Here is a 20,619-nt window from a genome sequence, read left to right as displayed (position 1 = left end):
AGAGTTCGTATGGTTGGTTGTAGGTTTGCTACAATGCATGCAGCACCATCTTATTCAATAATGCAATAATATGTGTCACACAATGTGAAACACTAAATCAATACATTACCATTACCGTAGTTTTTGTGGTATTTAAAATGAATATTTGTGTTATCCAAATACCTATAAAACAAAAAAAAACATTTTTACTAGAAGAAATATCACATTATGGTTTTGACCAAACTGTTTGCAAGATACTAGCCGCAAAAAAATAATCTTATTTAAATAGAAAACATAAAGAAGAAAAATTCACATAAATTGAGATTTTCTGCTTAGAAAATGCAAATGCTATTTGCACTAAATCATATTTCATTCACAAGTAATAAACAGGTAAAACCTTTTAACTTCATATTAAAGTAGCAATAAAGGAGGAGTTCCGTAATTCTTTCAATGCCATTGACGATGATAGACGTCCAATAATGCAGCTATTTTCATCCTTCTGCAGAATTAAATTGGTTTGTAAGGTTACAAAAGGATTTGTAAGGTTACAAAAGGATTGGACTCTCACAGTTTATCACAGTTAATGGCAGCCAATGAGTTAAATTAAAGTGAATTTGAACTTTTTTTTTTAATTAAGCTTAGAAATTTTAAGAGCATCAATTAATAGGCCTTGAGGATTGAGACTGTCACTGTACCTCAAACAGGCCATGTACTTCAAACCAAGTGTCAAGATCTCAGGATGTCAGTTTCTCTGGATGGCTCTTCAATTTGTGGAATTTAACACTGTCCAACTTCTCAAACCGTTTGTCGCAGAATTCGCATGTGTAGTTGTAGTGAGCCTCTGAAGTGTGTTTCTTCATGTGCCAGTTTAGTGAGGCACGCTGACGACACTGATAACCACAAATTTCACATCTAATAGAAGATGTTGGAAGAAAAATGGGAGGGAAAACAGTTGACGATTATTACCCAAATAAACTACTTAGCAAGATAAAGAATTTAGTAGGAGTGACTATTTTTCTTTTCATTTAGACAAAATCCAGCCATCGCTCTTGAATATTTTTGTTTACATAAAGGCACACTTAAAATGTTATTGTTTACATGAACCAAAATGCGATATCTTGATGGCACATATTCATATCGACATCTTACTGTAAAGGGGTTTCTCCGGTGTGAGTCCGTCTGTGAACTTCCAGGTGGTTTTTACGCTTGAATGATTTGCCACATGTCTCACAGATGAAATTTCGCACCCCTACCAAGAAAAGATTTCCATTTTAAATTTTGCCAATTTAATATTAGAGACAGAGATGATGATTAATACGCTAATAGAGTAACATATTTATTTCTAATTGTGTTGTCTAAAAAACATCTATTCATAAATAATGATTAATAGTACAAAATTACACAAAGAGAGAGAGGAAATATTAATATTGTGGCTTTTGTTTCTTTTGAAAATTCAATGTCGTTGTGATCTTACCTGAATGAATGATCATATGTCGATGTAGGTGATTAGACAGGTAGAATTTTTTTCCACAGCCCGGATGTGGACAAACCTTGGTCCTGCCTTTTCTGTGAACTAGGTTCACATGATTCTGCATATGGAGGACCAAAGTGCATGATATAAAAGTTGAAATCTGAACTATGGAAGAAATGGCTTCTCTCACCTGGAAGCTGCTAATAGCGACATACACTTGACTGCAGCCCTCGTATGGGCAATGGAACATCTTAAGCATCCCATCAGCCTCAATAACAGGGCCTCTCCTGTTTCTCTTTGATCTAGGATGACAAATATGACAAAAGCACTTTGAGTATATTTTTCTAAACAAACAACACGACAATTAATACAGGATTTCTTCTCGATGACAAACCTGCTCAGACTTCTCTTCAATTCACGGTCAGCACTCAGTTCCAGACTGTCAACAGTGGGCCGGTGTAGATGCTTGTCATCTAATCCTGTTCACATGATTATATTGAGATGCAAATTGTATCATAACACTATGTACCAGCATTTCAAATAAGCCTAGATGCCAGTAAATCAATTTTATGAAAATTTGAGTTTCTTTATTGAAAAGATTTTTTTTTGATGTTATTTAATCACTTTTTCACCACAAAGAAAATTAAATAACCCATCACTCAATAGACTATTCAATCCTATTTGGGGGCTGATAGCACAAATAATAGAAGACAAAAGATATTTGAGGCAATTTTTCATTCTATTCACGTTGCATTTGTTTAACATGTAACCTTATGGGTTTGTAACTGTAACACACCTGTCATACAGTCTTCCTCCTCCTCCGCTTTGCTTTTTGATTTAGGATCGGAAACCTGATTGTAGGTGACACCCCTGATGACAGTGCATGTGTCTTCCTCCACATTACCAACACCAACATTGAGCTGAAGACTGCCTGGTGTGAACGCCTCATAGCTGGGTCCAGTTATAATAATTAGCTGCAAACAGAAATAAAGGATGACAACTTCATACTCATTTAATCATAGAAGGGCCAGATCTGCTTTCAAGAGGAACGTAACAGTAAGTGCCTTGACTTGCAAGTTTAATCTGTTATTTGAGATTTAATTTAAAATGTTAGAGTTTATTTATGCATGTACTGACCTGTGAGCCTTCTAAAGCAGTCTGATGGTCCGGAGTGTCACAACTAGTCACCACCGCCTGCAAAGAATGTGCGTCAAATAGTTCGCCTTTCTCTTCTGGTCGCTCAAGGGAGGGGACCAACAGTTCCGACTGAGAGGGTGGAACTGAATAACTTATGCCATCGTCTGTGTTTTCCAGTTGATCAGAAAAAGATGCTCTCACAGTATCACACTCATAATCATGTTCAATTTCCTCTCCTTGCTCTTCTTCCACAAATCTTTCGGTCACATCTTCATCTTGCCTTACATCTTCAGCCTCCTCTTCTGAGGTAATGGTATGAAATATTGTTTCAGGAGAGCCTGGTGGCCGCTCCAGTTCCATTTCCATCTCCCACACAGGTGGGACTGTAAGGGTAATATCATTTGAAGAGGTTTCCACACTGACATGTTGTGTTAGAACTTCACTCTGTTCTATCTCATTAGTGGATGTTTGCCGAAGTTCGGAACCAAGCATTGTTCCTCCTAATGCTCCAGAAAGCAGATTGGGAGAAAAAAGTTATTTGACAAGACATTTAGGAATATGCTCATTTAAAAACACTTCCAATATTCACCTTTTAACAAAGTTTTTGTTTTTTTCTTCCGGCTTGATAATCTTTTTGTCTCTAGTGAATCTGTATTTGCAAGATTTTCACCATCACATTCATTTTCTTGCTCCTCCCTCTCAGAGTCACTTGCCTCCGTCAGCGGAGTGAAAAGAAGTTGCACAAATGAATGGTCGGATACACATTGCCAGATGGCTGCAGTAGAGAAATTGGGCTGTGGCTCCAGAGCTCGGAGTTGGGGCTCATGAGGACAGGAATGCAAATGCTCCTGGTACCAACACATCAAGCTATGGAGACTTGACTCACGGTCTCTTTTCACTGGCAAAACACATACAAAAGACATTTTACATTGAGCACTGATTAAAAAAAGGAAAATAATTTAGTACTTTGTCTCTATTTGTAGGAGTCAGTCTGTAATCATTGGATTTGTTTGATATATTATTTAGAAAATATAATTCATTGTTCGTAACTCACCTTTTCTCTGATTCACCAACTCTTCAGGCCTACCTGGGCTAATAGATTTCCTGTAAGATAGAATTCCATATTGACATTTTCACCAGTGGGTGTTCAAATTTAGATCGTACATAGTTTAATTATGAATAAATAAAAACAAGTTTAAACATTTGGGGCTAATGCTTCCATGTTGGACTCATCACTCGGTGCACGGGGGTGCTGGGTTATGGATTTGGGTGAGTGTGTACAATAGATTTTTTTAATCCCCCTTTCACAAGATGCAAAAATTTAGCAAAATTTTTGGTGCAAAGTGGCACTAAGTCTCAACCCACTAAATTTGGTAGCTGCCTGATGAAAAAACTGCATAGGAAGGCAATTTGGAAATCTGCAAGGGGGCGCTATTGAGGCACTTGTGCGTTTCCCCCGAAACTCCCATCATATGTAAACTTTAGCCACGATTCATTTCGATCCTGAAAAAAAGAAGTAATAACAATGATCCTAAAAATTGCAATATTGCCTTTGCATTGCTAAAATCCTGATTGCATGATCACATTTAATAAGTAATGTGGGGGAAAAATGGCAGTGGGACATGACATTTTCAAAATAAAACTGCAATCTGCAGGGAGGCTCACCCTAAGAGTTTATGTTGATATTTTTCTCCAAATGTGGAATGAAGAACAATTAAATACGCTGCGAGTCCAGCATCACTCAGACTTGTACGCCTTCGGAGATCACTCCAGATTTTGTGCGACTCCCCCAGGTAAACCCTCCGGATATCGTACTTTTTTCGGGATTCCAGACGTCGTTGTGCTCGATCTGAGTCTGTAAGCCTGGGTCTGCCCCTGCAGCGCCTTAACACACATTTTCCTCGATCCCCTGTTTGTTCCACAACCTGGGTACCATCCAATTCTGCCTGGTTATGCGCCATTTTCACAACAACAGCTGATGTTGTTTTATCCGGAAGTTGTATCCAGCTCTTAACCGGATGTATTTAAGAAGAAAACAACCGTGAGCGCGGGTTACCTACGTTTGAACATTATGGTCCCAGCGTCGACTTTAAAAAATCTAATTGTGACATTTGCACATCACAACTTTATTAGTCATCAAAAACACCGTAAATTTAAAAGTCGTAAATTGCACCTTTGTCAAAACGATTGAATAGCAGAACTCTTATGAAGCAATGGTTGCCTTACGGAACATAATACCTGCAACCATCCAACGTGCAACTTGTAAACAAAGGCAGGCATGGCAGATATTTTAACCAAAACATTCATTAATTTAATGTCAAAAAGTGACCCAAAGAAGGATCTGGAAGTGATCTGTCCAGCATCGGCACAATGTGGTGTCCTATTAGTCGGAGAACAAAATATGACACGCTCAATGCTGCTTCTAGTGGCATTTACAGCCGCCTCTCAGATGGGCATCAGATTAGTGTTTTTTACAAGAACGAAAATCCAGAATCTCCCACTGTGTTTGCAGAAATGTCTTCCAGGCATGAGCCCTGAGAGTCTAAAGGTACGATCTGATGAGGTTCTCTCACTGTTTTCATGAAGCACAGACAGTTGTGTTTAAGAAATGACAAATACTATCATACTTCAAATATCTTTTTCATAAGTGTCAATGTTACATTAAAAATGCATATGAATGAGGGAAATAAATATAAGAAATCAAAATTTACTTTCCAATTAGAACAGGTGTAACTGTGTATTGGATATACACTTGTAATACAACCTTATGAGTGTCATAATACTATTACAGTATTAGTTTTGAGGAATGTTCAGAACTGAATTGAAAACATTATTCAATCTATTGCTCACTAACAATTTTATGTATAGTGGGGGGAAAATAAAGGGTTAGGTTTCCCTTCTTTCATCATGTCCTCTTTTGTTTTACAAGAAAATCAAATTCTGCTATCCAAGGACATTGGAGGAGTTGCTCCAGCAAGTGGCAGGCCTTCATGAACCCACCAACACATTTCCCTTTCCTCCAGCACTGATCATCATTGACAGAATGGAGGACTTTCTTTGTGGACTTTCAGGTGCCAGCCACAGGGAGTCTTTAACTGGAGAACAATCTTGCGTTGCACACCTGTCGGCATTGTTGTGCGACACAGCCAGTTTTCTCACAGGGATCCTTGAGCAGTCAACGTCTAGCCCAACAAACTGTCGCATCATTGCCTCTTATCAGCCAAAACAGCTAAGTGGAGAATCGGATCAAGTTCTTGACACACTTGACCGCTACTTTCTGTTACGATGTACTTTGGACCAAGACAGAAGCTACAAAGCTGCAGCAGCTGGATTAAAGGAGTTGTGGCACATTTACTTTTCTGGAAGTGGTATCCCCCTTGAAACCTCCACCAAAGATGCACAATTAAGGACAAGTTTAGCCCAAGAATGGCAGTTGTTAATGTATCCTGATGATTTAATTGAATTTTGCATAGTTTGAGAACATTTGCATCAAAGGTGGACTCTCAAAACTGGACTTTAATGTTTAACTTCAAGTTGAGTAGCAACATACTCAATGGAATTAAGTGTTTTGCACCAATTGTATTGATTACATAACTTTATTCAGTTTATTTGGTCAGACTATTTTTTTTTATGTAATCCTAAATATAAATTTGTTTTCTGACTAATGTGTTTTACTTTTCACTCTACAGTTTAATAAAGTCTGCATTGCAGTTAATTACACCCATTCTTCCTTTTAAAACTGTCATAAACAAGCCATTAACAATGATTGGTCATAGATTAATGTGGCTCTTTTAATTCTTCCACTCTGAGTTTAATGAGTTTTTCACCAGCAGCCTTACCAGTTCAAAATGATTAGATGTCTATCCCCATCAAAACACTGAAAGATATGAAATGTGTTGAGCTTGCCTAGTTTTAGTAAAAAAAAAATACTACAACACCTAGATTATATCATGTAAAAAAAATGGGGGTGTGGCATCAATAAGCTTCTGCCGGATATCATTTTTTAATAGTAAATATACAAACAAAGGCAAAATACTAATAATTAGTGTAAAATGTAGGAAAAAAATAAAAAATAAACTCCTGCACCACACATGGCAGCAGTGAGTGAAAAAGAATTACTTCTTGCAATGCCAACAGTAGAATTATATTGTCTCTGAGCTTTCCATCTTTGGAAATAACAGCAAAACATACCAGTTCTGAAGTCTAATATGTATTAATTTATTTACAAATACAGTATGTTTTTGATTGTTATCATTATCTATATTAATTTACATTTCATGGCCATCATGAAGGTCTCGCCAATGAAGCATCTCATGAATACTGATATTAGAGAACATATATGGATCTACTTCTTTGCTTTCAACCCTTTAAACTGTCTCCTGTGCACATCTTACCCATCAGCCTTGATTTATGTCTTTTCAGGAGTCATCTGGGATCAGAGAGCACATTAACAGGAATGTTCATTCTCTAGAAGACCTTGCATTTGTTCCTGATGTCAGTGGCATGATGTCAGGCTTTCTTGGTGCCCTGAAGCTGTTGTAAAGAACCAGATCATTGCGCTTCTGACATGAGTGTCTTTTTAAAGGCCAAAAGCACATCTACTGGCAAAGAATCCACGAGAATGTTGTCGTGGTGGTGATTATTCCCAGTAAGCATCACGTAAGTATCTTGAGACTCTAGTAGAGATGACTGGGGGCAAGGGATGGGGTGCTGGTTCTGCAACCTTAGGTTGTCCATCAGCCAGTGATTATGAGGCATTTTTCTTAGAGTTAAATCCAAGCTCTTCTGCACATTATTTGTACATTGTAGATTCAAAGCACCAGACCTTTTTGGTGGTAGGGGTGGAGGGGATAGAGAAGGATTCAGGTTTAGCTCTGAGAGAACCTCCAGAGAATTTGGGTATTCCTCATTAAAAACCAATGCTGGCGCCAACCACAATCCCTCATTTGTCTGCTTCAACCACTCCTGTGCAAAGACAAGCAATTGAGTGACAATTTTGTTCACTCAGTACAACATATATGAAGAAGGGAGGCATGTTTTATTTTATTTGGATAATAGATATAACAACAAAGCTAAAATTACATAGTATGTGTTTGTTTAGACAATGTACAAATCATTCTTTTTTTACCTGAAAATCTCCACCGTAATCTGTAAAAAGACCTTGAAATTTGCCATCAGGGGTTGGAATAGTTGGCCAAATCTTCTTTCTCAAAAACCTGTTGAAAAGATGAGAGCTAAAATATCTGCCTCATCATCAATTGTTACATGGTTCACTATTTCCGTGGTTTGAAAATTCTCACCTGCGATTGGATACAAGCACTGTGAAAGACAGTGCCATCAGAATGAAACCCATCATGAGGATTAGGAAGAGAATTAGCAGGTTGAGCTCTGTAAAGAGTCATTAGAAAACAACTTAGAAATCAAAAATGCAAAATACAGCATGTGTATGTAGCTTTCATATTTTACTATGACATAGTAATTGAACATATGTGGACACGTTGCAAGAAAATGAATCCCCCAAACAGGGTAAAAAATAGACCTAATCATGATCTGAATATAGTATTCTATTACAGAACTAAAATGAACCAGTCCAGTGCATATCATCATCTATTTTTGAAGAAATGTTACAAATTTTATGAATAAATGCAGACCTGCAGGCGGTGTTTCCATGAACACTGGGTCGCTCCACGCACTCCAATAGCCATTAAAGCTCACGCCATCCAATTTTACCCGGACTCGAACCTCATGCTTAGTGCCTGGCTGTAGGTCCCTTAAGATTGTCCAGGAGATGGTTCGTACCACCTCTACCTGTAAATCCAGGCTATAGATCACTGACAAACCCCCCAAAACCGTAATCTGGTTTATGAGAAATGTTCTACCTGGGGCACGTGGCTTCCAGCCTTTCCATAGGAGACCTCGTATAACATGCTGTCATCCATCCGTTTCAAAGGAGGGATCCAGCTTACATTCAGCTCATTATGATGACCCTTGGTACTCAGAGTCACCTTTGTGGGAGGGTCCAGTAAAACTGTTGTGTAACCACACAAATTGGATGAGAATCATGATATTATTTTACGATGCATCATCACATATTAAGGATAAAAGTATCTTGAAAAGGTCTTACAAAGGTCTTCCGACAGAAGACTGCGATTGTGGATCAGCCTTCCATTTTGATGAATTTCAATATTCATTTCGATAAACAGTGAATTTTGATCCATACGGCAAAAGTACAGCTTTTTTCCTTCCTGTGTGGTGAGGGTCGTCAGTGGGCATTTGCTGCTATTTTCACCTCTGTTAGAGACACAGAAGACATAAAAAAAAGTTCAGTGTCTCAAAAACAATAACAATTATAATCTGATCATAATATACATGGAATCACAAAATCTCACCATTTGGGAAATTAAACAACTGAATTGTAGGACTTGGTTGAGTTTATATATGAATAATGTTCAGAATGCACAATAACTGGCTCTGCACTAATACTCAGAAACTGTTCAAATTAGAGATTAGATTTGACATTTAGTGTACAAGTGTCTACGACAAAATCCAAAACAACCGCAAATAAGCAAAATGTGTTTCAGAAAGAAGTGTTAATTTGGGATACTAATATGGAACTGACCCAAAAAGTTATGACAGAAATTACTTGTTCAAAAACTGTTTAAAAAACCAGCTGAAAAATGCTGAAATGAATTTTACATGATGCATTTTACCAACCACTACACGACTGATAAAAGCACGACAAGTGCATTGTAATGCTTCATGGATTCCCAGACGCTGTGATCTTACCGGTAGGCATATGTGAAAGAATATTGATCCACCGAGCCACCCTTCCCATCTTCCTCCCAGAAGCAGGTGAAGTTGAATTTGCTTTCTGCAAAGCATTTGGGGTTTTTTGGCTCCACATCCAGGACAATAGAGACTGTATAGAGTTGATGATTTGGTGCAGAGAAAGAAAAAAAAGTCATATTCCTCTCAATTAAGTAATTAATCTGCTTCTAGTTTTAACTGAAGTTCAAATATAGTATGTATATATATTTATGTATTTATAAATCAATCTTACCTTTCTTTTGGAAATCTTGTGCATCCATGATGCTGTAGGACCCCCTTAAGGCGCACACTATGGTGCAAAGTGCCAATAGTCGTCTCAGGTGATCACATGTCATTCTCCTGTCTTCCTAATGAACAAAAAAATGTTTTTGTCATGTGCACATGAAAACAGGCTGTAGCACAAACATGAACACATCAGCACTTTTCTCCCAATGGGGGCTTGTCCTGTTTTTGGCTTTAGATACCATGGATAGCGCAATACGGTTAAAAGGCTGCTTCTCAATGATAAGATGTGTGGAGAGCTGTTTACTTTCTTTTAAAATCAGACGAAAGGGGGGAGGAGCAATTTAACATGTCCATCCCATTTTTATCTTTTAGATTTACTCTCCTCATTAGGCGGGATTAGACTCATTGACAGTTATTTTGGACAACGCTAAAGGATATTTCTTTTTCAAATGTTCTCACTTTTGTTACTCTTCACTAAACATCATTTGAAGTAACAAGAAGAAACAATATTTCATTGTTCTTACTTGATTTTTGTCATACAAAGTACAATTGAACATGTTTATATGAACCTGATATATACCTGCATACACCCAAACTTGTACAGGAGTGGATTTTTGTTCTGCTTTGGTTATTTTGATAAAATGTTCAGTACGATATTATAAATAGAGTGATAGGCACCATATTAATGCTCTCACTATTTTCAAGAACCAGTGCACTGTTTACCTTCAGTGGTCGACATAAACGGCTTCTTATCTTCATTCTGCAACTGTTTTGCCTCCGTTTATCAGAGCGGCAGACGTGGCCCTTTCTTCATTCTGATAGGTCCCTGAGAGGGCATTTTCAACCTATCCTCATCACTTTAGATGAAAACCCACACTTTTTGCCTCAGTTCAAACGTCTTGGACAAATACATTATACTGACCATGGCAAAAAAAAAATGTTTACTTACTTATTGATGGATATGAAATTGTAGCTGTGACACTGGGAAGCAATGTAAGGGAAATTGTGGCAGGAAGAGGAAGATGTGGAAAATGGTATTGCTAAAGAACAATGCCAAGTGTGGTTTGCTGGTACATTAGATAAAGTAAGAAAATGTGTAGTTTTACAACACAGATATATTAGACGGTACTTGCCAAACACATCAACAGATTAATATTTCTCCAGTTTATCATTTGTATACTGTAACAGACTCTCTATTTAAGCATAGGTGGCAAGTATTACAAGCGATTAAAGTCAAAGAATTGAATTTGGTTTCATATTCATTCCCTACCCTTGACAATTAAAGATATTCTGCATTAAACTGCATTGAATGGCTTTGTAAATAATTTAACCTCATTTACTAAACACTATATACCTCCAACCTGTTTTGAATGGGACGGGTGAATAAACAAATAAGGACAAGTTTTCTCAAAAATAGATGGATGCTTTGCACTAAATTTTAATGACCTAATTGTTTCATGTCCACTAATAACTGTTATGGCAGAAAATAGTGCTGTCAATAACAGAGGCGTAGCATAATATCCACATTTCCTTTTCTAAAAGGTGATCGTTTCACATGATAACACTCAAATACACAAATATAATTTATGTCTTGATCTACTGGGTATCACCCACCCACGCAAGGTCATATGACAAGAGTTACCAGTGCATAATGACTTCCTTAAAGGGATCAACGGTTTCTTTACCTGATTATCCTGCAGTCTATACTAGAGGAAAAATCTCAAGACCTAAAATAAAAGATTGGCAAAACAGAATAGAAAATAGTATGATGCAAACTACCACAAGTTAAATAGAATTCTACACATATGTTAACCTTTGAGAAATGGTACCAAAGGTGTTAGTGAATTATATTGTTTCAAAAACAATGGTAACACTTTTTTTGAATGTTGTGTAATGTCATTATTAAGACATGACACCTTTCATGACCATGATGTTGGCATGAAGTATCATTCAGAAAATGTTATCATGGTTGATAAAAAGTTGCCAAAAACAACTTGATGTAAAGAAAAGAAAAGTCATGACTAATTTAAACAAGCTATATAATAATTGCAAATGCATATATGATGCTTTTGACAAAATGCTATATATTGTAATGCCTTCATCTCACGAGAGCCACTGAAAGCGCTTAAATAATGGTTGTGGATAGAACAGAGGGCAATGTTTAGCAAACTAGCAACCTAAGATGCAGAAGAGGCAACATAAGGGCCTCAAAAGTAAAAAAAAGCCCTGGGGCCTTGTGTGGGGAGGGAATATGGATGTCAACAGTCGTGAGGATGATGATGTTGCTGCTTATTGTCTTGGGCATGGCTACAGTGCACAGAGAAACAGTTCCCAGAGTTGAGGCACAGAGAAGTAGATTATCAGTATTGTGTGCGTATGTGTATGAGTGCATGGTTTAACAAGCACAGTTCCGTTGGCCCTCAGAAGACGTGTTATTCAAGCTCTTGTTGCCGAGGTTGGGCATTAAGGTAGTGTCTCCTCCTCCCATGGTCTCATTCATCTTGTCACAGATGACATCCACCAGGCGCTCAAAAACCTGCTTGATGTTGATGTTGTCCTTTGCACTGGCTTCGAAGAACTGGAAACCTGATGATGACCGATGGGAGAGTGAACTACTATTTCAGTGCCTTTCATAATGTCCAATCATGTGTGTTTTTTTCATCTTTGTGCTGGGAATTTGAATGATTTTGGCACAGTAAACGCATAATCCATTTGAACTGGGAGGGATAGTAGCTAATGAACAAATATTCAATGAATGTCTATCACTGTCACTGGCAGTCGATGAGTTAATTACGGACAAATGAGTGGCAAAGATTCAGACTTGTTTTACATACCGAGGTCCTCTGCAAGACGCTGGCCATCTTCCGTAGGTATAAGCCTGTCATCCTCTAGATCACACTTGTTTCCGATTAGGATCACCTGAGCGTTGTCCCATGAGTACGTTTTAATCTGCGTCGCCCTGTAAAACAAACCACAAATTAGGAATAATGAATAAGGAAATAAAAAGGACAGAAAATAGAAAAATCTCAAAATAATTTGAACCCAAATTCTCCCTGCGATTGCAGTACAACTACATTCCATTTTGTAATAACTACACACAAAAATAAACTTTTTCTAATGGGATATTCTATTGAATAATTGGATTGTAGGGTTACATTTTGGGGAAAAATCTAATAAAAAAAAAACAACAAGAAGAACTTTTTTTATCATTGCATGGAATGGAAGAAAATTTTAAATGAATTCCTAAAATGGATTTATTGCCCAGCTCTATATTGAATATATTTATTAGCAGAAAGTACCAGTCCTGAACTGCACTGAAGGACTCCTGATTGGTGATGTCATACATAAGCAGGAAACCCATGGCACCTCTGTAGTAGGCTGTGGTGATAGTCCGATAGCGTTCTTGTCCTGCTGTGTCCTACATTTTAACACACATACAAGAGAATTCAAAATACATATCATTAGTGTTATGTTGTCCACGGATACACACAAAGTTTATTGGGACTTGATTTTTGTTGTGCTTTATACTCTTCACGTAGCTTTGCCACTCAAGACTGGACACATATAATAATTAGATGATGTGAGTCTTTTATGGTTTCACATAGAGTTATACATTGCTTTTGCCAGTATGGAAAATATATTTTCTAAAATGCAAGTATGTCATTTTGAAAACAGTGATAGAGATATAATTGGATTTGTAGATGAACATAGGAAATAAAGTTAAATGAGGGTGAATGAGCTGGAGTTGGTTACTTGGTAACGTTATTCATTTGCATCAGGGCCATGTGTGTTTGTGTGCATTTGTCTGACGTTTCAACACAGTGTGAAGGAGAGGGTTGTTAAGGTAACCAGGGGGGGGGGGCAGTCAGGGTTATGATTGTTCAAAGACAATGAGGACTGTAAGTCATCTAAAAATGATCACTATCATTTGGCCAAAAGCTATTACATTGGAGATTAATTTTCTAAGTTGTGCAATCATTTTTTATAAAACATTTTAAAGGACTATTTTAGGTAAGTAGGAAAAAAGCCTTAACTCAATAAAGAAGTTGCATCCATTTACAGGGACATCACTTTTTGTTTCATGTAGGCCACAATATTAAAGCTACTGAAGTGTGGAACTACATAATGTTCCCATAAGCAATGCCAGACCTTAATTAAACAACATAGTTGTTACTAATACTTTTGCACTTTGGTGTAGCTAACTCATGGTATAAGCTTTTAAGGCCTCTAACCATATGTGCATTTTACACTGTGTATGAAAGGTGTGTCTTGGCCCAGAGATCAGAAGACAGACACAATTCCATGCAATAGAAAAAGGGTGTAAATATTATGCGCACTTAGTGTCTACATATACTTGCACATGAATCCCGGGTGCAGGGGCCATGTGGTGTGTTATCAGTTCAGCCTGTTTCCATGATGCACAAAGGGGAGACTAGCAGCTGGCAGGGTGGGATCATCAACAAAATAACATGGTAACATATTTTACAGATGGTCTTTGATGGGAGTTAACATAAATTTGATGATAAACAGTTTGATTATTAACAAAACATGTTTAAGCTAAAATGAGAGGAGTGTAATCTTGGCAGGTTCACGTCCTTTAAACACATTCCTTGTTGCTGCTGCAGTATTTATTCATTGTAGCCCCAGCAGGAGCTGATAGGGAACTTCCTCAGTTTCCTGAACTTGGGAAAATACCCATCAGTGTACCATTTGGCAGACAAAACAGGACCGGGCAGACAAGTAAACCCACATTCTGAAAAAAAAGTCTCCTTGTAGCAGTTACCTGGCAAAACACTTAGCTTTAACTTTTAAAGAATTTTCCATACGTCTCACATTGTTCTACAAAGGCACATTCAAGGAAGTGTGTATATGTATTTTGGTGTAGGCCCAATGACTCGGTATCTTTGCAGTAGCTCACATGTTATTAGTTTAACTGACTTACCTGTTTAATCAGTCTTATCAATGTAAATTGAAATGAATGTGAAGAATGTAACAATAATTTTAAAAAAATCATCACTGTTGATTTTGGGGCATTTTTTTGGGTCACTTCCTCTTAATATTGGCTCAATTCCAGGCCACTTCCTGTTCTACCGGCAGCAACAGGTCTTAAGAGACTTCACTTTTAAGTAGAATGAGAGAGTAACTCAAAATTTGAGTATTGATTGGTATTTCCTGTTTATTTTGGGTATCTTAAGGTGTATTTTGGTCACTTTGTCTTGATTTGGGGCATTTTCCTGGGTTACTTCCTATTGATTTTGAAAACTTTCAGTTTGTTTTGAGGCATTCTCATGAGAAATAAACTCTGGTTAAGGCCCCCAATACGCTCAAAAGTGATTGAAAGCCATAGTATTTAAATGAGTGTTTAAGCAACTACAATACACAATGCGGCAAATGAGAGGAGGTTGAAAACATTTGCTAACAAACTTGACATGACTCAGGTTAAACTTAATACATTTGCATGGAGTCAATGATGAAGGTGTGTCTTAAACCACAATCACTTGCGCAATTTAGAAGTTTAGTTTTAGAGTATGTCATCTTTTAAAGTTGTCTAACTCAAAACACCACTGTTCATGTACAAAGGGATGAATGTGTCAAAATGCAATAATTGGGGGCAACAAAACGGATTATTCTTGACTTGTTAGAAGTCAAGTATTTTTAGTGTGATCCAATGACTTTTATTTAAATGTGTCCCTTGTTAGAATAAGCAGTTCAGAAAATGTATGAACAAATATATATATTTACCCAGATTTGCAGCTTGATCCTTTTGTCATTGCGGAAGACAGTCTTGACTTTGAAGTCGATGCCAACAGTGCTGACAAAGGCTGAGGTAAAGGAGTCATCAGCGTATCGGAACAGGAAAGATGTTTTGCCCACACTACTGTTGCCAATTATCAGCAGCTTGAACATGTAGTCAAAGTTCTGGTCAGCTGCATCCTTCTGGGATGGCGGCTGTTTGAGGCGAGATTCAGTTGATGCCATCTAAAGAGAGAAAAATAACATGATGAAGATGTCAAGTGCAGAGAATCATTTTGGGGTGCACATGGTGGATTATCATGTAGCGAATTGTCAACAAATGACAGAAACTGTGAAATTCAATTCACGCTTTTAGCTTATCGTTGTCATGTAAAGAAAGTTTGTCAAGGAGATACTTTTGTTATTGTTAACAAAAACAATACCGCTGTATATGCTTCCTAACTCTACATATATGCATCTTTCCTTAGCACCATGGACAGGTCTCAAACTGGCACAACCCCACACCCCAAAGAAGGATACAGTCGGCAGACTGAACGCACAATGACTTATTCATTTCACAACCTCAGCACGTGACGATGGAGAGGGTGACTGATACAAAACTGTTTTTTTCTGTAAAATATCCAAAGCTGAATAAAAGAAAAGAACCAATCAATCTACTGTTGTGGCATAAACATTACCGTTCATTTGGGATTTGGCTTCAGTCCTATCATACTGGTGCAGATTTGGGAGAATTTGAAAGGGTAGTTGCGCTCTCAAATTACATACAGAAGGTTTAGGCCATCTGTCCATCAGCAGGCACCATTATGTGCGTAGTCTGAGGAAGAAACATATAGCTTCCATCCCCCACAAAAAAAAACATTGCTGATCAATCCATGTGGCCCAGCCCTACTTCTCTGGAGAGACTTGTCTCTCCGCTGAGATTAGACCAGCACTCGACTGCCAGCAATACCCATTAGTGGTCCAACCAGAGAGTTAGGTGAGCTTTTAACTGGCTACTGTAAGGAAACCTCTAGCATGAGTGATAAGATCTATATTACACAGAAGTGAGACGTGAGGGCTGACAAAACCATTTACTGTTCGTGTCCATGCTGGACTTAATTATTTCAGCGGCCCATATGCTGACATGAATATAATAGAATGATTTAATGCTCTGATTATGCTGTGGGTCAAATTGACCTGTTTGTGGAAAGTCTGCTTGGCTTAGTAAATTTAATCAAAATATATAGTCCCATGAAAATGGTTTACTTCAGGTATAGTATGTTACTTTTTCTTCTAACTTCTGCTAAGTGGCAGGCTTGTTTGTGCAAACACAAGCATAAGCAATTTCCTTTCAAAAGGAACTGAACTTATCAATAAACAACTTTCACCACACTCCAGCCTGTGCAAACCTGTTTGTTTGCAATTCAGTCATAGCGTGAATATGGACTATGAATAGAGAGTCTTAGAAAGAAAATAATTAAATTAATTTACACTTAGTAATGTATTCTAATAGTTTAAGAAAATAATCCACAAACTTTAAAACTAACATTTCCTCAAGTTCCCAACAAACAGCTCACCCTAAACTCGAGTTATGTATGTATACCCAGTCACATGTCGTTTATGTTTACTTTCAACAGCTGACATTCCCTGCAGACAAATACAATTCTAGTAATGTTTACACATTTAGGAAATAAATTAATTACAATCATGCCTTCTACAGAGAGCATAAGCTCCATTTTAAGTTGTAGCCTCAATTTCTGCCAGTAACAAATTTTCCTGTGAAATATTGCTTTAAATTTGAACACAAAGTGAACACAGAAGTGAGTGCTTAGGCCTACTTTGGTGCTAAGCCTTGTCCAAATAGTGTATATTCATTCATTCATTCCATGCCGGAGCCTATCCCAACCAACATCAGGCAGTAGGCAAGGCACATCTTAAATTGTAGGGAAAAATGGAAACTAAAAACTGCACATGCACAAAAACACACCTACAAGCCATTTGTAGTGTTCATTTTAACCTATCATGCATGATATTGGGATGTGGGAGAAAACCGGAGTACCGGGAGGAAACCAGGAAAAAAAACTACCCAGGCACAGGGAGAACATGCAAACTCCATAGAGGAAGATTAGAACCCAGTATCCATTGAATATTCGTACTATATTCATACAGTCATCTTCTGAACCACATGTTTTTGGATGTTTGTTCCCATATAAAATGATGTAGTGACCATTACTGCCATTGATCAACTCGCTTGTTGGTGCAGATGTGTTAGATTATCGCCAGCAAACATAAAACACATTAAAAAATTGAAATACATAAGAAAAAACAGAATAAGAGCCATTCCAATCAAAAAAAAGTGACGGGGTTCTGGTGCGCTTCAGTCAGCTGCAGCCAGTGACCCCCCAGGAAATGTCCATCTAATTATATTGATTATGTGATAATGGTCACATCTGTTCTCTCATCAAAACAAGCAAACGTAAAAGCTTTATACCCAAAACCTTTTGTCAGGGAAAATAAGGCAAAAATGATCAAATTGGAACAAAGGAAGCCAGATGAAGAGAAGAACAGAAGGAAGGAAAGAACCTACCTTCATACGGAAGTAAAACTAACTCGGCGTCTTCCTATTTTTCCCCCTACTGTTGAGCAGCCAGATGCCGGGTGTGGTGGAAAAGTATACCTTGTAAAAGCCGTGGTCTTCCCGGATCAGAACTCGGCAATACGCGATCGTCTGCTGGAGCTCCCGGATCCCAGTTCTTGTAGCTCCAAGTCGCGTTAGGGTTGGAAAGTGAAGCAACCGTCAAGCACCTGAGGCTGTGTAAGCGCGTGCGCGTAAGTGCGTGCGCGCAGCTTGGCAGGCCTGTTGATCCAGCATGCGTGTGCGCGTGAGAACCCTATGCACCACATGATCCAAAATAGACAATGCGTACAGTACAACTCCTGCCCAAAGGATGTAAAAGCACTAATACAATCGACTTCATCATTAGTCAATTTTCAAATAAGTTTAACCCTTTAAACAGCTAAAATAAGTGGTCTACTCAGATTCTATACGGCCACCTCAATTGCAGCAAATGAACAAATAAAACATACATTGTATGTTTAAACCAGTGGTCTCAAACACAAGGCCAACGGGCCAAAAGAGGCCTGTCAGGATGTCCAATCCGGCCTGCAGATGTGTTGTGCCTGGCATTGCAGCCCATTCAATCTGTACATACAAAAGTATATACTTTTATTTCAGTTTTTATGGGTAAAACTAGAATTTTGGGAGTTCTGTGAATGCATTTTGGTCAGTTTGTTATACACAGTCATTTTCATTCTTTTGCAACCTACTGAGAAGTCAATGGCAGCGAATGAGTTAACAAAGAACCTGCTTTCACTCAGCTATACTGCAAAATATTCAGCCACATTAAATTTAAATTGCATATCTTTATTATTTCTGACATGTCCGCCTTGCACACAGCAAAATCTGCTTCCGTGTGTTGTAGGAATGAGGATGATGCTATAGGAAAATGATTTTGTTTCTGTACTTCCTCTTGTTCACACGCCCAGTCAAATTTTTCTGGTTTCTTTTTCCTCCTGTACTTTCAAATGAGAGTTTCCAATGGCTAAATCTATTGGACAAATATGCCATTGGTTGGTTGTTTGGTAATTTTTAAAGTGTTTAGGCATCGCCCCCTACTGGAAATGCACACATTGATCCACACTTGGCCTAAAACCTTAAAATTAAATTAAAATGTTTTTGCAATGGAACCAGTACATCCATAACATTCTTTTTTTTCTGCATCCAATCTAATTTATGCAAAATTGGGGGACACTCAGGACATCTTGGAAGGTAGTGACAGATAAAATTAAAATTGTTAAACTTGACAAAGGGCAAACAAAAAAAGAGAATTACATGATTGGTGATTCAAACTGATGAGACCCTGTTGACAGCTCATGATGTCTAAATTGTAGAAAGATTTAGAGCAGTATAGATCAAATTAGTTGTGGTGCAGATGACACCTATCAGGTTGCAGAGGTTGGTTAACCCGTGGTAGCGGCTGAAAGTTCTCCTGTAGCCTTTATACTTGGGGTCTTTCTCTTTAAGTTTGGAATAGCCTTCCTTTTCAGCATTTAGTCCAACTTTATTACCAAGACCATGCTCCTTTTCCACCACCCTCATCAGGAACATAATCTCAGTGGCTGCTGGACCAAACCATTGACCATTTAGACCAGCCATCACCAAAGCCACAAAATACAGAGCCATCTGAAAAAGAGCAGAATCCAAGCATATTAAAAATGGTATACTAGATACTTGCACATTTAATGAAATCCTGTATGAGTTCTATGTTGAAAATCTCATTTTTGAAAAAAAATCATAGTTTTTAACCAATTGCCTATCATTTATAAGGCGATATGTGCAATTCATTTAAACTGAGAAAACTGGCTGTGAATGACCTTGAGTGTTCATTGTATTCTACATTGTTTGCATTGAAAATCTGGGCTTTGACCACATGATTAGTTCCATTTCTATTAAAAACTTTGTGTGCATGTGCTACCTGCACTGTTTCTTGTGTGTTCAGCAAATCTCTTGGATGATATACAGCATAAATAGCCAGGCTTATAAAATGGCTGGCCAATAAGCAGTAGAAATAAACTGGGAAGAGTTTACTCTGCACCAGGCCGAATGTATGTCGAGTCACCTGCCATACCAAAGCAAAACCTGCAAACACAAGAAGGTAATCAGAAAAAGGGAAGGGGATTCAATTTCTTAATGTGTCAGACTTTTGTCCTTCTCTCACCTCCAATAAAGGAGACCCAGATCTGAATGCCCCAAGAGAAGGAGAGCACTAAGAGGTGTAACACTTTCAACAAGTCAGAGGGATCCCCATCGGTTGCCATGGTGACAGAAAAACCTATAGAGCAATCAACATAACAAAAGAGATGAAAATGACACAAAGGTAACAACAGTTTTCACAATAATTTAATCCTAGGAGAGTGGGACCCAAATGAAATGGATGAAGTCATTTAGATTCCAGTTAAGTGCATATTTTTTAAGACGCGATGTTCCAAGAAGATAAACAGTAAGGTCTGTATCTTGCAGCCTGCAGCAGGCGCACTTGCAACAGATGATGGTTCTGTTAGATTCTTAGTAAAAACAATCAATAAACACGTTGCTGGCCTAAGAAATACAAGGTAAATGTACGATATACAAGCAGTTAATCTGCACAATAGTAATATGATTTGTATGTTGGCATCATTTAAAATTG

General features: G+C 37.9%; 5 protein-coding genes across 7 annotated transcripts; 1 reads left to right on the top strand and 4 right to left on the bottom strand.

Moving 5' to 3' along the window:
- Nucleotides 1–531: 531 nt before the first annotated feature.
- znf653 (zinc finger protein 653) lies at nucleotides 532–4,566 on the bottom strand. Of its 2 annotated transcripts, none has more exons than XM_077734451.1 (10): nucleotides 4,253–4,566; nucleotides 3,642–3,691; nucleotides 3,177–3,485; nucleotides 2,588–3,093; nucleotides 2,247–2,424; nucleotides 1,845–1,929; nucleotides 1,641–1,752; nucleotides 1,454–1,568; nucleotides 1,129–1,228; nucleotides 532–891 (listed from the first exon to the last, which is right to left on the bottom strand). In XM_077734451.1, exons 1-10 carry the CDS (start codon nucleotides 4,546–4,548, stop codon nucleotides 714–716), a joined length of 1,929 nt encoding a protein of 642 aa, XP_077590577.1. In that variant the 5' UTR covers nucleotides 4,549–4,566; the 3' UTR covers nucleotides 532–713. The 2 variants fall into 2 exon arrangements, with proteins under 2 accessions (XP_077590577.1, XP_077590578.1); XM_077734452.1 differs by having other exon boundaries at nucleotides 2,588–3,087.
- Nucleotides 4,567–4,656: 90 nt separating this feature from the next.
- swsap1 (SWIM-type zinc finger 7 associated protein 1) lies at nucleotides 4,657–6,302 on the top strand. The gene is made up of 2 exons (XM_077734504.1): nucleotides 4,657–5,135; nucleotides 5,517–6,302. The coding sequence occupies exons 1-2, from the start codon at nucleotides 4,866–4,868 to the stop codon at nucleotides 6,063–6,065; spliced, it is 819 nt and encodes a 272-aa protein (XP_077590630.1). The 5' UTR covers nucleotides 4,657–4,865; the 3' UTR covers nucleotides 6,066–6,302.
- Nucleotides 6,303–6,566: 264 nt separating this feature from the next.
- On the bottom strand, nucleotides 6,567–9,903 carry epor (erythropoietin receptor). The gene is made up of 8 exons (XM_077734505.1): nucleotides 9,648–9,903; nucleotides 9,374–9,506; nucleotides 8,712–8,878; nucleotides 8,467–8,615; nucleotides 8,239–8,395; nucleotides 7,888–7,975; nucleotides 7,716–7,803; nucleotides 6,567–7,552 (listed from the first exon to the last, which is right to left on the bottom strand). The coding sequence occupies exons 1-8, from the start codon at nucleotides 9,748–9,750 to the stop codon at nucleotides 7,139–7,141; spliced, it is 1,299 nt and encodes a 432-aa protein (XP_077590631.1). The 5' UTR covers nucleotides 9,751–9,903; the 3' UTR covers nucleotides 6,567–7,138.
- A 1,155-nt stretch (nucleotides 9,904–11,058) lies between these two features.
- Nucleotides 11,059–18,283, bottom strand: rab3db (RAB3D, member RAS oncogene family, b). Of its 2 annotated transcripts, none has more exons than XM_077734781.1 (5): nucleotides 17,961–18,283; nucleotides 15,383–15,619; nucleotides 12,940–13,058; nucleotides 12,475–12,599; nucleotides 11,059–12,226 (listed from the first exon to the last, which is right to left on the bottom strand). In XM_077734781.1, exons 1-5 carry the CDS (start codon nucleotides 17,964–17,966, stop codon nucleotides 12,036–12,038), a joined length of 678 nt encoding a protein of 225 aa, XP_077590907.1. In that variant the 5' UTR covers nucleotides 17,967–18,283; the 3' UTR covers nucleotides 11,059–12,035. The 2 variants fall into 2 exon arrangements, with proteins under 2 accessions (XP_077590907.1, XP_077590908.1); XM_077734782.1 differs by having other exon boundaries at nucleotides 18,051–18,283.
- Nucleotides 18,284–18,776: 493 nt separating this feature from the next.
- tmem205 (transmembrane protein 205) lies at nucleotides 18,777–20,300 on the bottom strand. Its single transcript, XM_077734783.1, has 3 exons — nucleotides 20,152–20,300; nucleotides 19,909–20,072; nucleotides 18,777–19,616 (listed from the first exon to the last, which is right to left on the bottom strand). The coding sequence occupies exons 1-3, from the start codon at nucleotides 20,249–20,251 to the stop codon at nucleotides 19,314–19,316; spliced, it is 567 nt and encodes a 188-aa protein (XP_077590909.1). The 5' UTR covers nucleotides 20,252–20,300; the 3' UTR covers nucleotides 18,777–19,313.
- Nucleotides 20,301–20,619: the final 319 nt, after the last annotated feature.

This window comes from Stigmatopora nigra, chromosome 15, assembly GCF_051989575.1.
Source record: "Stigmatopora nigra isolate UIUO_SnigA chromosome 15, RoL_Snig_1.1, whole genome shotgun sequence".
Classification (NCBI taxonomy): domain Eukaryota; kingdom Metazoa; phylum Chordata; class Actinopteri; order Syngnathiformes; family Syngnathidae; genus Stigmatopora; species Stigmatopora nigra.
The sequence above is the reverse complement of the archived record's forward strand: the minus strand, read 5'-3'. Positions and strand labels throughout refer to the sequence as shown.

Excerpts from the sequence above, each read along its gene's own strand:
- swsap1 (XM_077734504.1), top strand. The coding sequence starts at position 4,866 with ATGGCAGATATTTTAACCAAAACATTCATTAATTTAATGTCAAAAAGT. Across the intron at positions 5,136-5,516 it reads TGAGCCCTGAGAGTCTAAAG|AAAATCAAATTCTGCTATCC; the intron begins GTACGATCTGAT and ends TTGTTTTACAAG.
- rab3db (XM_077734781.1), bottom strand. Across the intron at positions 13,059-15,382 it reads GGATCAAGCTGCAAATCTGG|GACACAGCAGGACAAGAACG; the intron begins GTAAATATATAT and ends GTTAAAATGTAG. Across the intron at positions 12,227-12,474 it reads GCGTCTTGCAGAGGACCTCG|GTTTCCAGTTCTTCGAAGCC; the intron begins GTATGTAAAACA and ends GGTCATCATCAG.
- znf653 (XM_077734451.1), bottom strand. The coding sequence starts at position 4,548 with ATGGCGCATAACCAGGCAGAATTGGATGGTACCCAGGTTGTGGAACAA. Across the intron at positions 3,692-4,252 it reads TATCAACATAAACTCTTAGG|GAAATCTATTAGCCCAGGTA; the intron begins GTGAGCCTCCCT and ends TCTATCTTACAG. Across the intron at positions 2,425-2,587 it reads CTGCTTTAGAAGGCTCACAG|CTAATTATTATAACTGGACC; the intron begins GTCAGTACATGC and ends TTCTGTTTGCAG.
- tmem205 (XM_077734783.1), bottom strand. The coding sequence starts at position 20,251 with ATGGCAACCGATGGGGATCCCTCTGACTTGTTGAAAGTGTTACACCTC. Across the intron at positions 20,073-20,151 it reads CTGGGTCTCCTTTATTGGAG|GTTTTGCTTTGGTATGGCAG; the intron begins GTGAGAGAAGGA and ends TTGTGTTTGCAG. Across the intron at positions 19,617-19,908 it reads ACACACAAGAAACAGTGCAG|ATGGCTCTGTATTTTGTGGC; the intron begins GTAGCACATGCA and ends GCTCTTTTTCAG.
- epor (XM_077734505.1), bottom strand. The coding sequence starts at position 9,750 with ATGACATGTGATCACCTGAGACGACTATTGGCACTTTGCACCATAGTG. Across the intron at positions 8,879-9,373 it reads TCTTTCACATATGCCTACCG|AGGTGAAAATAGCAGCAAAT; the intron begins GTAAGATCACAG and ends TGTCTCTAACAG. Across the intron at positions 7,804-7,887 it reads GTGCTTGTATCCAATCGCAG|GTTTTTGAGAAAGAAGATTT; the intron begins GTGAGAATTTTC and ends TCTTTTCAACAG.